The sequence below is a fragment of the Erithacus rubecula genome (genome assembly GCF_903797595.1).
Source record: "Erithacus rubecula genome assembly, chromosome: 16".
Taxonomy (NCBI): Eukaryota; Metazoa; Chordata; class Aves; order Passeriformes; family Muscicapidae; genus Erithacus; species Erithacus rubecula.
This window is the reverse complement of record NC_136668.1, coordinates 14,412,780-14,429,458: the sequence shown is the minus strand read 5'-3', so window position 1 is coordinate 14,429,458 and position 16,679 is coordinate 14,412,780. Positions and strand designations below refer to the sequence as shown.

The 16,679-nt window shown below is 62.8% G+C and overlaps 1 protein-coding gene across 3 annotated transcripts; it reads right to left on the bottom strand.

Moving 5' to 3' along the window:
* Nucleotides 1–957: 957 nt before the first annotated feature.
* CPLX2 (complexin 2) lies at nucleotides 958–16,360 on the bottom strand. 3 transcript variants are annotated; one of them, XM_079320061.1, is made up of 6 exons: nucleotides 16,220–16,360; nucleotides 11,712–11,808; nucleotides 3,199–3,306; nucleotides 2,551–2,726; nucleotides 2,184–2,388; nucleotides 958–1,764 (listed from the first exon to the last, which is right to left on the bottom strand). In XM_079320061.1, exons 3-5 carry the CDS (start codon nucleotides 3,227–3,229, stop codon nucleotides 2,191–2,193), a joined length of 405 nt encoding a protein of 134 aa, XP_079176187.1. In that variant the 5' UTR covers nucleotides 3,230–3,306; nucleotides 11,712–11,808; nucleotides 16,220–16,360; the 3' UTR covers nucleotides 958–1,764; nucleotides 2,184–2,190. The 3 variants fall into 3 exon arrangements, with proteins under 3 accessions (XP_079176187.1, XP_079176185.1, XP_079176186.1); XM_079320059.1 differs by having other exon boundaries at nucleotides 958–2,388; XM_079320060.1 differs by lacking the exons at nucleotides 11,712–11,808; nucleotides 16,220–16,360 and adding an exon at nucleotides 5,338–5,366 and having other exon boundaries at nucleotides 958–2,388.
* Between the last annotated feature and the right edge of the window lie 319 nt (nucleotides 16,361–16,679).

Here is a 16,679-nt window from a genome sequence, read left to right as displayed (position 1 = left end):
GGCTGTTTGGAGGGGAAGAAGGAGGGTGCTGAGCTGCTCTCCCTTCCCTTGTCTCCTTCCCTTGGCCACAGCAAGGCCCTGGCAGAGGGGTCTGTCGAGGATTGTCCCTCTTGTTTGTCCCCGCTGTCCCCGCTCTCTGTCCCGTGTCCTGCACTGTCACCGCACCAGGGGGCGCTGCGTCCCCACGGTGGGGACAGGTGACAGCGGGGACCCTGCTCCGATGGGGACATGGGGGACGCTGCTGCTTCCCTGCCACCGCCACCAGCCCCGAGCAGACCCCTCCCCTGCCCTGTTCCCACTGTCCAGGGAGGGCTGTGGGGATTTCTCCCCACCTGCACCATCGTGCCAGGTCACAGGGCACAGCCTGTCTGTGATGGAGACCTTGCCTGCGAGATCTCTGCTGTTTTCTACCCTCATATTTCCTTCTGACAGAAGCTTTTCTGGGTGACTGCTCTGCTGATGCCGCCTGGGTAACAGCTGAGCTCTTTGCTGGTAAATGATGGCACATCAGTCAGAGCTGAGGCTGGCACCAGGCTGAAGCCTCACTCGCTGTGCCAAGCCTGGGCAGTGCCAGGGCCTCTGCCTCGGTGTGGGGACAGGAGGTGCCCCCTGCCCACAGCCTCATGCTCCTCTCTTGGAGTCATAGAGGGCTGTGACCCCTCAGAAACAGCCCTTGGACCCCTGGGTATCCCCAGTCATTCAGTGAGGGAAGTCCTGGAGTCAAGGGGAAGGGGGAGAAACTCTCATGCTATGTGTGTGGGACATCCCTTTTGTCTTGTCCTCAGCCCCAGAGAGGAGAGATGCTTGTGGAGTAGGAAGGCAGCAGGAATGAGCAGGACTCTGGGAGCCATATGTGGCCACATGTGTGATGAGCTGCCAGGTATCAACCCTGAGGTTGGCAGGGTGAGAGAGCTCACATGGGGGCCCAGGAAAGCAACGGATGAGAAGAGGCCGGAGCAATGTACAAATCCCTTTATTTTATTAGTTTGTCAAAGACTAGTTCGAGCAGGATGGTCACAGCATGTCTGTGGGGCCCCGAGCTGCTCGCCACCTCCTGGGAGGGCCCTGGTGAGCGGCTGGGGGCCGTGGCTGGGGGAGCACAGGGAGGGGGGAGCACGGTGCGGCAGAGACAGGCCGGGATGAGGGTGTGCCCCTGCCTCGCCCCGTTGGGGTGCAAGCAGCAGCTCCTGGGACATCCCGGGGCGCTTGCCCAGGGATCCCTTCCCAGGCCTGGGGACCCATGTGTCCAGCATCAGGTGAGGGCAGCCGGGTACTCCCAGCCCGGGACTGGCCCGGCAGCCCTCGGCCCCGCGCTGGCTTTATTGCAGGGGGCAGAGCGGGGGTCCCAGCAGCGCGGCGAGGGGCGCCGCGGGCGACCCCCGGGGACAGCGGGGACGCGGGGGTGGGAGTCTGAGCAGCGGACACGAGGACGCATGGAGCGACGGGGCGCACCCTGGCACAGAGACACTAATGCGAGGACGGGGGCCAGCGGGGCCAAGACACAGACGAGCGAGCGGCGGGGGCGGGGGGACGAGGCAGGGGGGCCCCTGCCCCGCGCGTGCCTTTGTACACGGTCGGCGGAGCGCGGCGCCCGCTCCTCCCGGTGCTGAAGTATTGCAGTCTAACTGATATGGCTTTAACTATGGGGCCAGAGATGCGGGGAGGGGGGTCCCCTCCAAACCCCCCGATGCTGGGGCACACCGGGCAGCCCCGGGGGACCCCCGTGCCCGACGACCGGGGATGGGGGAGCTGCGGGCAGGGCGCCTGGCTTTGTGCTTTGGGCTTGGCCCAGGGCGGGAGGGGGCAGGGGGATGGCAGTGTTGGGGACGAGGGCAGGCGAACAGAGGCCTACTGGGGTCCCCTGGGAGAACAGAAGGGGCAGGGCAGGGGGCACGGGGAGCCACCCCGGGGGGGCCGGTAGGGCCTGGGTGCCCCTAGCCTGCCGCGAGGTTACATCAGTGCATTTGGTCCCGGTTCGCCCTGTCCGGTCAGGGCTGCTCCCCTTTGGCGTGGTGGGGGGGCCCTGCCTGGACGGGACGGGGCGGGCTTTTGGTCTGGTTGGGGGACAGGGCAGGAGGGGATGGGAGGGGGTGTGGGGACACCCTCTCCGGGGCCAAGGGAACTGATGGAGGAGTTGTAGGAGAGAGGGCGCCCGTGCCCCAGCACCCTATGGCAGGGTTGACGGTGCTGTTACTTCTTGAACATATCCTGCAGCGGGCCGGGCAGGTACTTGAGGACGGTGTCCAGGATGCTCTCCTCCTCCTCCTCTTCCTCATCCCCACAGCCAGCTGGGATCGCCTTCTTGGGGCGCGTCAGGCTGCCCTCACACGGCTGCTCCAGAGCAGCTTTCTCCTCTGCTTCCTTCTCTTCCTTCTTCTTCAGCCCGTACTGGGAGGACACAGGCTCTCAGCAGGGCAGGCAGTGGACACTGTGCCCCGTGCCCGTCGCCACCGACTTGGGCCACCCTCCTCCCGGCCGTGCCGGCTCCCTGTCCCAGGCCCACCCCGGCTGCCACGGGCAGGGGCGGGCACAGGGGAGGTGTGTGCCCACCTTGTCACGGATCTGCTGCCGGACTTTCTCCCGCTCCGCTTCCATGCGGGCGTGCTTGGCTTTCCGCTCCTCCTCCTGCTGGCGCAGGGCCTCCTGCCTCTCCTCTTCCTTCTTCTGCGCATCGGGATCTTTCTCCTCCTCGCCCCCCAGCATCTTCCCCATGTCCTTGGTGGCCCCTGCGCATAACAAGACCCTTGGTTGATCCCCAAGGAAGCTGCAGCCTGGTGCTGTGCCAAAGCCTCTCCAGACAGCGGCAGGGAGGGCAAGGAAGACCTGGGACATCCCCTGGGGCACCTGTGCCGAAGCGAGTTCGGGAGGCTGTGGGGATGGGGAGTGCCACAGGCTGACTGTTCTGCCCTAGTTCATGTCAGCTGGGGGAGACGCCAGCAGCTCCTTCTTCAGCACCCAGGGGACCCACTGGGGATTCCCACCTAGTGGCAGAAGAGCCAGGATTCCCAGCCAGCCGCTGACGGCACTGGAGGGCTCCAGCAGCAGCTCCCCACTGCCGGGATGAAGGTGTGTCCCTCTGGGGGTGGCTCTCTGTGTGACTCTGTCCCCTTGCCATGTCCCTCCCACTGCACTACTGGAGTGCTGGGCCAGCATTGCTCCCGGAGAAGGGATCCTGAGGGGGGAACAGCTCCCACTCACCGCCCAGCGCTTGCTTCATGACGAAGTCCATGGTGCCGGTGTGTGCGTGTGGCTAGGCCAGTGCCCAGCGCTCATCCACCGCTGTCCGGGCTTGCTGACCTGGGCCACCTGCGCAGGCAGAGAAGGACAGAGTTGGGGATACCATCCTAAGGTTCCCTACTGCCCAGGCTGAGTGATGGAATGATCTCTGCATCCTCTTTGCACCCTCTGCATCCTCAGCTCAAACGCCTTCCAGGATGGGCAGAGGGAGGTTCTGGGGTCTGCAGGCAGAAAGTGACTCTGGGCTCCCTTCAGCCCCCTCCCTACATCCCTTCTGGCCTTGAGGACCTGTGGAGGCACCAAGGCAGCGACTCCAGAGGGATGTTCTTTCTCAGCGCTGCCCTTGTTGTGGCACCAGGAGCCCTGGCGTGCTGCCTGGGTGCTGGGATGGGGACCCACCATGTGCCCCTGTTTTGTGGGAGGGGGTGACAGACCTTGTTTGGGGGTGCCAGCGTGGCGCAGCCAGACCCGGGGTGCTGCGTGTGCCTACGGCAGTACGAGTGCTCTGCAGAGGGATGGGGAAGAGGCTGTTGGCAGGTTGCGGCAGTGCTTGGGGGCTGCAGGGGTTGCAGGCAGCAGCCTGTGACTGCGTGTGTGATCCCTGCGGGTGCTGCGGGTGGGTGACACCGTGCAGGGGCACTGCCTGTGCAGGACGGAGCGGCCGCGCACCGTGTCTGCGCGCAGGCTGTGTTTGCTCAAGAGGTGTGTTTGCGGGTGGATGCAGGCTGTGTTTGCATGGGGGGTGCGTGCACACACGCGTGTGGATAAGTTTGTGGGGCTGCAGACTGCGTGATCCCCCTTGATGTGCGGGTTTGCCGCCTGTTCGCAGGGTTTGAGCGTGTGCGAATTTTGGGGTCTGCGGGCTCTGCGGATTAGTGTGCGCGCAGGTTTGCGGGCTGTGTTTGTGCGCTGGGTGTTTGTGCTGCGGGTGTGTGCGTGTTTGCACACGGCGGGGGTGCTGCAGGTTGTGTTAGTGTGAGTATGGGGAGATTGTGTGTGCAGTTCCGTGGGTTTTCAGGCTGCACGGGGGGCTGTGCGCACAAATTCGCAGACTGTCGCGTGTGTGTACGTGTGGGGGTGTTGCAGGCTGCTTGTGCGCTCCGTGTGTGTGTGCATGCGGGGGATTACTGGCGGAGGGTGTGTGCGGGGGGTGCCCGTGTCCCCCACTTGCCCCGTGTGAGTGGGGTGCTGCAGGCTGGGCTCGGAGCCTGGGGGTGCAGTTTGCAGCGTGTGTGTGTGTGTGTGTGTGTGTGTGTGTACGTGCCCGGTGGGTGCCGCAGCCCCGCGGGCACCCCCGTCCCGGCTCCCCGGAACCCCACGGCGGCAGGGGGAGCTGCACAAGCTGTGACCCCGGGAAGTTTGATGCTGCCAACCCCGGGGCACCCCGCGACAACGTGGGGGGGCTTCTCCGGGCAGTACAATGCTGAGCCCTGGGACCGCAGCGGGGGCTTGGGGGGCGCCGGGGACGGGGAAACACCGGAGAGCACAGGGACACCGGGGCCGCAGGCAAGGTGCAAGGAACACGGGGAGCAGCGAAACACTGGGGTGGCGCGGCGGGGGGGCTCGTAGTGATAGCGGGGTACGTGGGGGACATCGGGAGGTGCACGGGCGACGCAGGGGGAGCACAGCAAACGGGGGAACACCGGCAGACACCGGGATACCGGGGCCACGGGGGCTGCAGAGACGCAGGAGACATGGGGGGGCGCCGGGAATGCGGGGGACAGAGGGGACACGGGACGTAGCGGACACCCGGCATGCGGGAGACACCGGGACCGCAGCGGGGTGCGGGACCCGGGGGGCGCGCCGCCGTGAGGGGCAGGGGGAGGCGTGGGGCGCAGGCACCAGGAGGATGAGGGGGGAACCCGGGTCGGGGGACACGCACCGGGGGCTCAAGGGACAGCGGGGACAAGGGGGAAAGCGGGGACACGGAAGGCGGGAACCGCGCGGGGGACGAGGGTCGCGCCGGGGACGCGGTGCCGCGGGGACCCCTCATCCCCCCATCCCACCCCATCCCGGTGTCTGCGGCGCGGGGCCCCGCCCGCCGCCCGGGGCCGCCCGGTGCCGCAGCGGCGGCGCTGTCCCTTCAGCACCGGCACTCACCGGCTCCGCCGCCGCTCGCCGCTGCCGCCGCTCCGCCCCGCCCCGCCCCGCCGCGGCCCGGCCCCCTCCCGCCCCCGGCGGCACGCGTGGGCCCGCCCGGAGCGACACCCCCCGCCACCGCGCCCACCGGCCCGGCCCCCGCGGGGGCGGTGGGATGAGGGACCCCTCCCGGGAAACGCCGCACGACCCCTGGGGACCCGTCTCGGGGAGCGCCGCACCGCTCAGCAGCCTGCGGACGGAGCCCCTCGGACACCAGCCCGGCTCCGCAGCGCAGGGACGGGGCGAGCGCCTCCTGCGCGGGGTTAATGATTCACCGCCGCGGCAATTAACGGGCCAAACGAGGCATTCATCAGTCAGAAGAGCCCCTAGTCCCGCGCCCCCCCGCTCCCTCACTCGACCCTCGACCCGCAGCACCCCAGCCTCCTCTGCAGCGATGCGGGGCGGCTGCGGGAGTTTAATTAAAGTCCCTGATAAATCATGTCACCCTCCCTCCCCCTTCCGCCAAGAGCTGCCGCTCGGGGGCCTCAGCTTTGGATTTTTGGTGCTGTTCCCCCCGCGGGGCTTCCAGGGCGGGTGTGGGTTATCCAAGGAAGGGATGCCAGAGGGGGTCTGCGGTGGCATCGAGGATACGATGCTCGCGGAGCTCAGAACCCCCTTCAGCGAAGGGTTCCTGGGAAGGAAAGGGGGTGCATCACCCTGCCTGCCCCCCCCGCACCTGCCCGAAGGGAGAAGGGCTCCTGCAGCCCCTCCTGTGTTCATCTTCTGCAGTGCGGGACGGGACTCCCCGGGTCTCCCTCCCTTATCCTGGTGCTCAGGGACGGTGTGTGCTGCTCAGAGCGGCAGCTGGTGCTTCCTAATTGATCCAGCCCTGGGTTCTTAGAGACAAGATGAGCCCTGTGCGAATCACATTAGTGGTGCTTAGAGCCGGGCTTTGGGATAGCTGGAGTTTAATAGTGAGGCTCTGGAGTAGCAGCGTGCGGGGGCCCAGAAGGGTGCTGGAGAGGGTCTGGGTGCGGTGTCCTTTCAGGGATGTCCCCCCCTAAACGTAGGAGACTGCAGGGAGCTGGGACAGGCTGCAGCTGCCCCCACAAACCCCTTGAGGTGGGCTGCAGAGATGCTGCCGGCGCTGCTGTGGGAAGGCTGGGGGTGATGCAGGATGTGGGGGGACAACTCGCAGCCAGGGGGACCGAAACTGTCACCTCCCCAGAGATGCGACAGGGACAGATCTGTGCGTGCGCGCCCGCTGCCAGCTCCTGCCTCAACGCACGGCCGCTGCCACGGACAACTCAGCACACGGACAGCACATCAGGGACTCGTCCCTCTTGTTCATCCACCCTCACTGCTCCCAAAAACATCCCCCGGCGCAGCCCTTCTGCACCAGCCCCGAGCCCTCAGCCTGGCATTGACCAACTCCTTTCTCCACCTCCAGGGTAAAAAAGCCTCCTGCCCTCGTCCCCAGCCCCGCTCTGCCTGCTGGCAGCTGGTGGGACGGGCATGTGGGCGGCGAACAGGCCTGTGCTTGGCCCGTCCGTCTGTCCGTCCGTCCGTCCTGCGGCAGCCCTGCTCCGGGCGTTGACGTCAGCGCTCCCGGCAGCCGGGCGGTGGGCGGGCGGCACCGCTCCTATTGTATTAAAAATAATACAGCGGAGCACAAATTCATTACAGATAAGTGTGACAGCCAGGAGGAATTAACGAGCCCGTCTCTCAGCGCCTGACAAACGCCTCCTTTTGTTCCTGGGATGGGTCCTTGAGTCTTTCAATCTTTGGAGATGCCTCGGCTCATTAAGCACATCCTCCTTCAGTAGATCCCAGTGTGCCAGAGGACTGTTCCCAGTATGAGCTGGGGCCAAACTGGCAGGGACATCCCTGGTGCCACTGCCCAGTGCTAAGTCGGGTTTGCCTTTCTTGGGATTCAGTGGCCTGGAGTACTGTCCCCAAGACCTGCCCCCACGTGGGGTGGCCAGGGGAAGGTGGGCGAAGCAGCCCCCATCCCTGCTGCTTTGGGAAGCACGAGGCTTGTGTGAGTGAGCTAAGGCCACCCACCCCAGCACTGCAGCTGCTGGTGCCCACAGCACAACTGCAGCTGCCAGCCTGGTGGGCACCCAACTCTGTCCTGCTGGCCAGGATCTCGTGGGAAGAGCAGCCAAGGGCTTGTCACCAGCCCTGGGCATTGCCTCCTGCCCTGCACACCTCTGCTCCTGGGACAGAGGTGGATCCAGGGGACCCCCACAGTCCCAGAGCTGAGCTAGCTCTGGCTGGTGTTAGGGGGATGCTCCTGATGTTTGTGCCCAGTGCAGATACTCCTTTAAGCCCAGCTGTTCCTTGGCATCATCCTGGGCAGTGTCACCAGCTGGGTAGCTGCCTGGAGCTGCTGGGGGAGGCAGGAAGGGAAGGGATGTGGAGAGGTGTGAGGAACTGGGGTGGCAGCACTGTAGTCAAATGGAGGAGGAAGCTCCCAGCACCGCCAAGCCCTGCAAGTCGCCTCTGTGGAGTTAGCACAGGTGCCAGGGCCCCAGCAGTGCCCTGCTCCACTCCACACTGGCGCCCAGGGAGGGAATGGGGCTGGCTGGTGCCACCACATCAGCCACAGCATCTGCTGCCAGCAACGCCTGAGTGGCACCTGCCTGCTGGCATCGTCCCCATTGTCCCCTGACTGCCAGACGGGGACCCTGCAAGGTCACAGCCTGTGCGGGCCCTCGCAAAGCTCCCAGGCAGAGGGAATATCTGTGCCCATCCCTGCAGCACTGCCAGCCTAGCCTGCCCTCACCCATTAGCACAGGGCAGTTATTTCACTTATCCGCCCCCCAACATCTTTGCAGAAAATAATTATTGGTCCTTCTCATTGCACCGAGGGATTAAAAGTGGTTAACTCCATTTCCAAAGGCTTTGTTATGTTGGTTTTCCCTCAGCTGCTGCACAAGGCGATTTCCACAGTGCCACTTAGGCAGCTTTTATCAGGTTGTCTTCTGGAGGTAATTGGGTTTTTCAGGAGCCTGTTTAAAATTCGTAACCCAGCCTCTTAAACAAAACAAAAACAGCAGCGGGGAAAAGAGGAAGAGGCAGTATGAAACATGCAGCAGCTGCAGCCTCTGAAGAGCAGCTCTGGTCCCTTGGGGCTGGCACCCGGCAGGGGCAGGGACAGGGACAGGCACCAGCCGTGTGTGCAATCAGTCTGGAGACAGCCCCTCCAGCTCAGCGGCTGGACACAGACTGCTCGGGGACAGGGGGGACCCGGGGTCACTCCCTCATGCTGTGCTCAGGGCAAGGTGGGTCTGTGGTGCTCAGAACCACCCACAGTCCAGTCTCTGGGGCTGCTGGGCCACCACTCTGCCCCTGCAGCATGTCACAGACACCCCAGCACCCACTCACCCATGTCAGACACGGGTGTGGATGTGGTCTCACTGCTTGCTCAGCATTCTCCAGGAGCCTTGGGACTGGTGGGGAGGGAGGTGGACTCATGCCACAGACAGACCCCAGCCCCACCATGGTGCTCCCAGCTGTGGGAACAGCACTGCAACAGGGCTCCCTGAGATCACCAGAGAGGGACAGAGCAAAAAAACACCTTTATGGGATGACTTCTGCTTGCCCCAAGCTCTGAGGGTCTCCCTGGCTCTGGGCTTTGCTGGCTGGCTTGGAGGGGGGATGCTGCTGCCCACCCTGTGCACCCCTGCAGCCGGAGGGTCTCTGTGCTCTCTGCAGCTGCTGCTGCTCTCCTGCATCACTGCACGGGTCCATCTGCATTAACACCCCCCTGCATTGCTACCACAGCCCTGCCACCATCACTCTGGCTGACCTGCCTGCCCTCTCCTCACTGGACAAGGGGTGCATTGGGCACCCCCAGCTCAGCCCTGCCCCTCTCTGTGCCGTGTGGGCTGGGGAGTGAGTGGGTGGCAGGGAGCTGCCAAAGCAGATGGTCGGTGGGGCTGGATCTCGGAATTGCATGCAAGGAGGGCTGGCCCCGGGGGCCACTCACGGGAGCTGGCTGTGAGCTCACACCTGTGGGGCCCCATCACACACCTGCTCATCAGGGAGGCTGTGGCTGATGGAGGGATGGGGTGAGGAGAACACTGAGCCCCTGTTTTTTAGCTGCTCCCAGCATGGTGGTGTCCCAGGAGGATACCAGAGAGAGAGGAGTGCTCCCAGTGCTGCTCACCCCCACAGAGCTCCCTGAAATGAACATTTACACCTACATCTGTGTCACAGAGTGGTGCAGGGGATGAATCTCCCAGTGAGACCTCCCAAGGAGACAGGGACTCAGTTCCAGGCTCCAGCTAAGAAGACTACAGAGTGGCTGGGATGCCAGCTATGATGTGACCAAGCACCTTGGCTTTGCCACCACTGCTCTGTGCCCTGTGATGTGCAGCTCTGCTCACCCAGCCCCAGCCTCAGAGCCACCCAGAACTGCAAGGACTCCACATCTCACGAGTGCTGGGGCACACCAGGATAGACCTGTGTGTGCCAGCAGGACCCTGCTGGGATGGACCCTGCACTCGAGTGCTGCAGTGGTGACTCCTCATCCCCGCAGCTCCCGACTCCCAGCGTGTGTCCGGTGCCTCTGTGCCATGCATTATTAAACAGAGGCACTGCAGCCCCTCGCTGTTTATCCTGGTGTGGCTGTGTGGGGACAGGCTGTGGCAGCTCGCTGCAGATTCAGCCACAAGATTTAGGCTCACTGCAGGTCTGGCCAGTTCCCCAAACAGGTTTATGACCCCTGGGCTTACTCACCCAGCTGCTTCCAACCCTCCATCCCGTATAGGATGGATCCCTGTGGGACAGACACTGTGTTCAGCCTTAGTGCTCTGACCTAGGCTGCACTGCTCTGCCCTGCCCACACAGCAGGTACAGCATTTACATCCTGACAGCCTCTACAAGGGCACATTTGTGCCGAGTCCACCCCATCAATATTTATGGCAGGCACGCACACCCGCGCAGCTCTGCAGGGCTGGTGCGGAGCTGAGCTGGGCACAGCACACCAGACACTGCTTGGGAAGCAGACAAAAGCCCCCTGAGCCCCTGTGCTGCCTCCACCTCACCCTGTGCACACTCTGCTTTTCATCCTTGACACACTGGCAGGGCCTGTGCAGGCACCAGTGACTGAGGGGGTCAGGACTGTGTGGGTAGTGCATGCACAAGGATCATCTCCTGGCTCTGTGTCAGGATGGGATTTGGGCACCCACTCCCCACAGGATGCCTCAAAGAGTTTATACCCACCCTCATTTCACTGACAGAAAAAAGACATGGAGGACAAGGGCATGACTGGCTCAAGGCTGGGCATCCAGGTCACGGCAGAGCAATGGCAGCCCCTGCCGGTCCCCCCTCCAGCCAAAACACCCTAAAAAATGAGACCCTTGGCACTGCTCCCATGAGGTTCAGCCTTATGCTGATAGAATGCTGGTTTTGCAAAATCCTGTAAGCTTGTTTGGGCACCTGAGCTGAGGGCAGAGACTGGGGTGCTTTAACCCTCTCTGTACCACCAGTGCTGGAAGTGAGGAGCAGGGATGCTTGACTCCAACTCCCAGCCTGGCTCTGGGACAGCACCTGCCTTCTGTGGGGGAAGCACTCACTGCATCCTGTGAGAGGGGGGCTTTGGGAGCCCAGATACCCCAGGGCCTGGGTGACAGAGCCAGATAAGGGGGGTAACCCCAGAGTCACCCTGTCCTCCATGGCAGCAGATGGCTGCATGGTGGGGGGCTCCATGGCAGCGTGGGGGGAGACATCTGGGTGCCTGGGCTCTGGCCAAGCTGCAGCTCGGTGGGAGCAGGATGAGCCTGAGCTGCCCTGGCTGGGGAGGTGGGGAGGAGTAGCTGGGATGGGTGTGGGGCTTGCTGCCACCCCAGCTGAGACTTCCCCCAGGCTGCCTGTGCCTGGGGTTTCTGCTGTGGCGTGACGCTGGACAGGCACCGTGCTGCTCCAAGAGCTGCTGGGGCTTGGGCCAGAAAATTCATTCTTGGCTGCTTTCAGTGGGGTTTGGCTCGTACCTTTCCCATCTGGGGGCTTTCAAAGGGAGGAAAAAAAAAAAAAGGAAAAAGAAGAAGAAAGAAAAAAACCATTGGCCCTGTGCCACCTCCACAGTCACCATCACTTGCCACGGTCTCCAGGTGGGACCGTGCCCAGCATCTGCTGAGAGCCTGAGCTGGTCCTCACTCCTGTGGCCTCTGCCTGGTCCTGAGCTGCTTCAGGTGCCTCTTGTCCTGCATCCAAGTGTCACCATGATGAAACCCCCCTCTCCAATCTTGGGTGACCTGAGTGGCTCCACCGAGGCAGCCCCAGGTGGTACCTCTGCCTTCCCATCCATCCCATGGCTGCGCTGTGCCCCCCATGCCACAGGGAGTGAAATGGCCCCCCAGCCCCCCAAGAGCCACAGTGCTGCCTACCTTGGTGTGTGTAGCACCAGGAGCCTGCTGCTTCAGCACCTAATGCAGGGGACAAGGAGCTCGTGGGGGTGGCTGGGCATCGCAGGGAGAGCAGGGCCTGCAGAGACACCAACAGTGACAGCATGAGCGCCTTGGAGGGGCCACAGGGGGCATAGACAAAGTGGAATCACTTGGTGACAGAACACACCACTGCCTGCTGCCCTCTCCTCCACCCGGGTGGGTCTGTGTAGTCCCTGCATCCTGATCTCCAAGGATGGGAGCAACCTGCTGCCAACAGCCACCATCTCCCTGCAGGTGGGAGCCCAGCAGGGTGTGCAGAGGGTGACAGGCTGCAGGAGATGGCAGCTCATCACAGTCTTTGATCCTCTCCTGGATCAGGAGCACCCACTCTGCTGCTGGCAGAGGGCTCCTGGACATCTCTGCAGGTACCTGGCAGTTTGGATGCCTTCATTAAAAATTTAGAGGGCTCTCAACTCTTTAAGGGTTTTAAAATTTCTCATTAACTCTGCCTTCCTTAGCTTGCACATGATGAATTTCTTCTTTGGAGAACATAATGGCAAGTTAAAACAAGCCACTAAACAAAAGTCCTTGCTCAGACTCAGCAACTGGAGGAAGGCTGATGCCACTTTGGGCTCTCCCCTCCTGCTGGACCTCAGGAAACTTCTGTCTGGGGATCTCATCCCTTCCTCAAATGTCCTTGAAATCCCCCTGTGATGCTTGGGGAGAGGCAGGGGGATGCTGGCCTGGGCAGGGGCTGCACAGGGATCTGGTACCAGGGCTCTGGGTGCCACGCTGGCAGTTTCTGGGGTCCCTGTGGTGTGGCTCGTGTCACTATGACACGTGCCATGAACGTGATTTCTCCTCTGCAACTCGAGGAGCAGGTTCCCAGGGAAGTTATAAATTCATCATGACTTCAAGCAAAAGCTTTTCCTCCACCCTGGGGAAGGAGGGAGGCTTTGGTAAATTGGAGATAAATATATGACCCAGGGGAGCCAGGGGAAACACAGGCAAACACCGACGCTGTGAAGGAGCAGGGGCTGGGATGGATGGAGCCTGCATTTTTAAAAGCTTTACAGAGCAGGGATACCTCATTCCAGCCCTGGAAGCAGGAGACACTGACAGCCCCTGGGAACAGGGTTTGGGGAAGGTAGCTGTAGGAAGAGGCAAAGGGTCCCCAGTGGGATCTCCAAGGAGACCCCAGAATGGTGCCTGGTGCCCTGGGAAATGCAGTGCTGAGAGCTCAGCCTGGAAGGGCTCAGCAGCAGCGTGAAGGTGACCTTTGCTGGGGACAACCACTGCCTCCTTTGGGATGTGGGAAGGCTCTGGAGCAGGGTGAGACAGGCTGCAGAGAGCTGCAGGGGTGTGTTCCTGGGGGCATCTGGTTTGTGCCAAGGAGACAGCTGGGCTGGGACAGAATCAGTTTGGCTCTGCTGGCCATGGCCTGGGGTGCAGACCAGCAGATATTTATTTGCTGAAACCCCAGAGGGTGGGAAGAGCAGGAACACCCTGGAGAGGTACCCAAGAGAATGTAGAGAGTCCTGAGGGGTGCTGCTCCAATCCCTGCAGGGTATTTTTTATTTCAGCCAGACCAAAGAGTTTTTTTTAATCTCCTTTGCAATAGACAGAGCCATGTACCATGGACATGCATCTCACCTGGACAGCTGCACTAGCTCAGTCTGTCTGTCTGTCCAGGCAGCCAGACACCAAGCACAGTCAAAGCAGGGGACAGGGAACAGCAGAGCAGGGTGATGGTGCCAGAACATCCCCAGCTCCAGGGACAGCAGGCATGTTTTGATTCAGTCTGGACACAAGACACAGTATCCAGGGAAAACTTAATGCTCAAGATGAGACATTAGTGAGTTCACAGATCTGCTGTGGCACATCCAGCTCTCAGCACCCTGCTTGAAAGCTGAGCTTGTCCAAGTGTCTGAGAAGAGGGGGGGCTGGGGAAGGATGAGGGTGGGCAGTGAGGAACTCAGAGCACATCTCAAAGCACTTCTCCTGCCTAAGGGCAATGCTCCTGGTACCTGCCTTGGGTCTGGCCCCAGTTTCCTGTCTGGGCAGCAGGTGGGAAGGAAGGTTCAGAGTGACAATGTTTGGGGAAAGTCTGTACTGGCAGTGCACTGTCCTGACCCTCACACAGGGGTGCAGAGGACACCAGGCAGCCCCTAGAGGCATTCCCCAGTTGAGGTCTGTACCTTAGCTGACCTGCCTTGCCCCCAAAAAGCAGATCCTCAGCTTCAAGCATCTCAATACCTCTTGCACAATTCCTCTAGCCTCAGGTCTGGGTTGCACAATTGTGGGGCTCTGGGATTTGACTGAGATGAGCAATGTTTCTGAGCCTCTGGTGAGTGTCACAGCAGGGGCTGGTGACACCAGCTAGGGAGGGTTGGACCTGCTGGCCTGGCTGTGCTCCTCCTGCAGGAGGAGCAGGAACCTGTGGTGCAGAACAACACAGCAAAGGTGGCAGTGGCACCTGGCAAGGCACGGGGTGACACAGTGAGCCTGGAGAGCCCACAGCTGGACAAGGCAGATGGTCTGGGTCTCTGCAGCCAGGAAAGCTCTGTGGGACCAGGACAGGCAGAGGGGAAAGCTCCTGGGACGAGCGAGCAGAGAGTGCTCAGGCGAGAGCAGCCCGCAGGAGCACAGCTTGTTTACCCTGGCTGAGCAGGCCTGATTGCTCTCTATAAATACACCCGGAGAATAAACACCGGGGAGGGAGAAGGATCATTTAAACTCGAGGATGATGCTGGCATAAGAACAAATGGGAAGGCCTGGCCAGGAACACACAGAGGCTGTGGGCGAGAGCAGAGATCCCCTGGCCACAGGGAAGGTCCTCTGGACCCAGCCCTGGCTGTTGGGGAAGTGTGTGATGGCCGAGGGCTTGGGCTCGGTGCCAGTGGGAGAGGCAGCAGCCTGGGCTGCAGTGACCATGCTCTCCTGCCACACTAGACCTCCTGAGCTCCAGGCCACGGGGGCACACTGGTGCCCAGGGGGAGGAATGCAGATGTGCCACACTGCCGGTGGTCACTGCCTCTTCCCCAGAGGGATTTTCCACAGGAATGGACCTCTGCTGGGCCTTCTCATCTCCAGAGCATAAACCAGGCTGGGCAACTCAACACAGCTCCCCTCGGCTCCTGGTATGGGCCTGGTGGGCTGTGCCTGGCAGCAGCCTCTGCAGAAACCCAGGGAAGAGCCAAGGTGTGAACCACAATCATCCTCCAGTGCTGTGAGGTGTTCTGAGCTCTGTCTGCTCGGGGTCATTTCAATACTAATGTCATCACACAAGGCAATCGAAGAAACAAACACTCGGCCCACAGCCAAGCGAGACTTTGAGACATTTTTCTGTGCTAGCTTGTTTCAGCTGAGCCATCTCCAATTTCCCCAGGAGGGTGAGGGTCAGACACTGAGCAGGGTTACTGGATGGGAGCTGAGCTCCTCTCTTTCCATACTGGAGCTTTTCCTGGCAGCCCCTGGGATCCTGCAGCCTCAGAGGCACAAGGGCAGGTTTGGCAGGGAGGACACTTCACTGCTCCCTGAGCCCGGCCCATCCTTCCTCATCCTCTATTTGCCAAACCCAGCACCTCAGCCTGACTCCAACCACCCCAATTCCTCCAGCAGCCCTGCCAGCAGCTGCCACCACCACCGAGCCCGGCTGGCAGCAGGGAGAAGCCCTGAGCCCTGTTGTGAGTGACGGTGCCAGCCCTGCTCCTGTGCTCTGACTCACCGCACTGCCAGCCTCGGGCAGCGGCTGCCCGGTCACGCTCGTGCCATGCGGGTGGCACTGCCACCGCGTGCTGCCAAGGCCTGGGTCACGGCAGCCACCTGCCCGTGTGCTGCACCGCGGGGCTGGGGGCACGGCGGGGAGAGGGGCTGGAGTGTGGGGCTTAGGAGTGCAGAGGGGAGAGGGGCTGGATCTCAGGGGAGGGGGAACGGAGAGGCTGGAATGCTGCACGAGTGGTTGGACTCAGCCGTGGACAGCAGGCTGGAGGAGGGAGCCGCCGATGGGGAAGAGCCCGGCAGGTAGTGGAGATGCCCACAGCAGAAAGGTGCACGGAGCCTGCCGGCTGCATCAGGGGGTGATGGCGGGATCAGCTCGCATCCTCTCCCTGCCCACAGCCCCGCTGTGCGGAGCTCCCCCCGCAGGGGATTTCCAGCCACGGAGGGGGTGTCCGGGGGTGACAGCCCTTCTCCTGCCATCCCCTGCACATCGCCGTGTCCCCCCTCCCCAGACCTGCGGCTGGGCACCCGGGGGCGCGCCGCTCAGCTCTGCATCTTGCACCCGCACCCGCATCACCTGCATCCTTCCCCGCACCCCGCATCACCTGCATCCTTCCTTCCCCGCATCCCGCCCCGCATGCCGCATCCCGCCGCTCCGCGGCCGCCGCCCCGTTATATAAGCCGGCGGCCCCGGGAGGCTCGGGGGCCGATCCCCGCGCCCGTGCCCGGCCCCCCCGGGCTCTGCGGCACGGCGGGCCCGGCCCGGCCCGGCCCGGTTCCGTACCCACCTGGCTGGCTCGGCGCGGCTCCGGTGCGCCCCGTCCGCCCCCGGCGCGGAGAAGGAGACGCCGCCGGAAGGGAGGCGGGAGCCGTAGCGGTACAGGGGGGGCCCGGTGCTGGCTCCCCCTCCGCCGTACGGCCTCCCGGGCGGGGCCGCCTCCGTGCCCGCCTCCGGACCGCCCCGCGCCCCGGGCGGCAGCCCCCGGCCCGGCCTTTCGCCCCGGTACCGGGCGGGTTCCCTCCAGTACCCGCTAATTGCTCCTCCGGTACCGAGATGCCCTCCCTGCTATTCAACCATGCGCCCCCCGCAACCCGGCTATGCCCCCTCTCACCCCGCATCACCTCCAGTTCGTAGCATCCCTCCCTGTACCACTTGTGCCTACAGTTGCTCCTCCAGTGCCATGATAGCCACCCCAGTACGTGGCCATGTCTTCCAGTACCCCGTTTCTTGGCCATTTCTCCAGTACC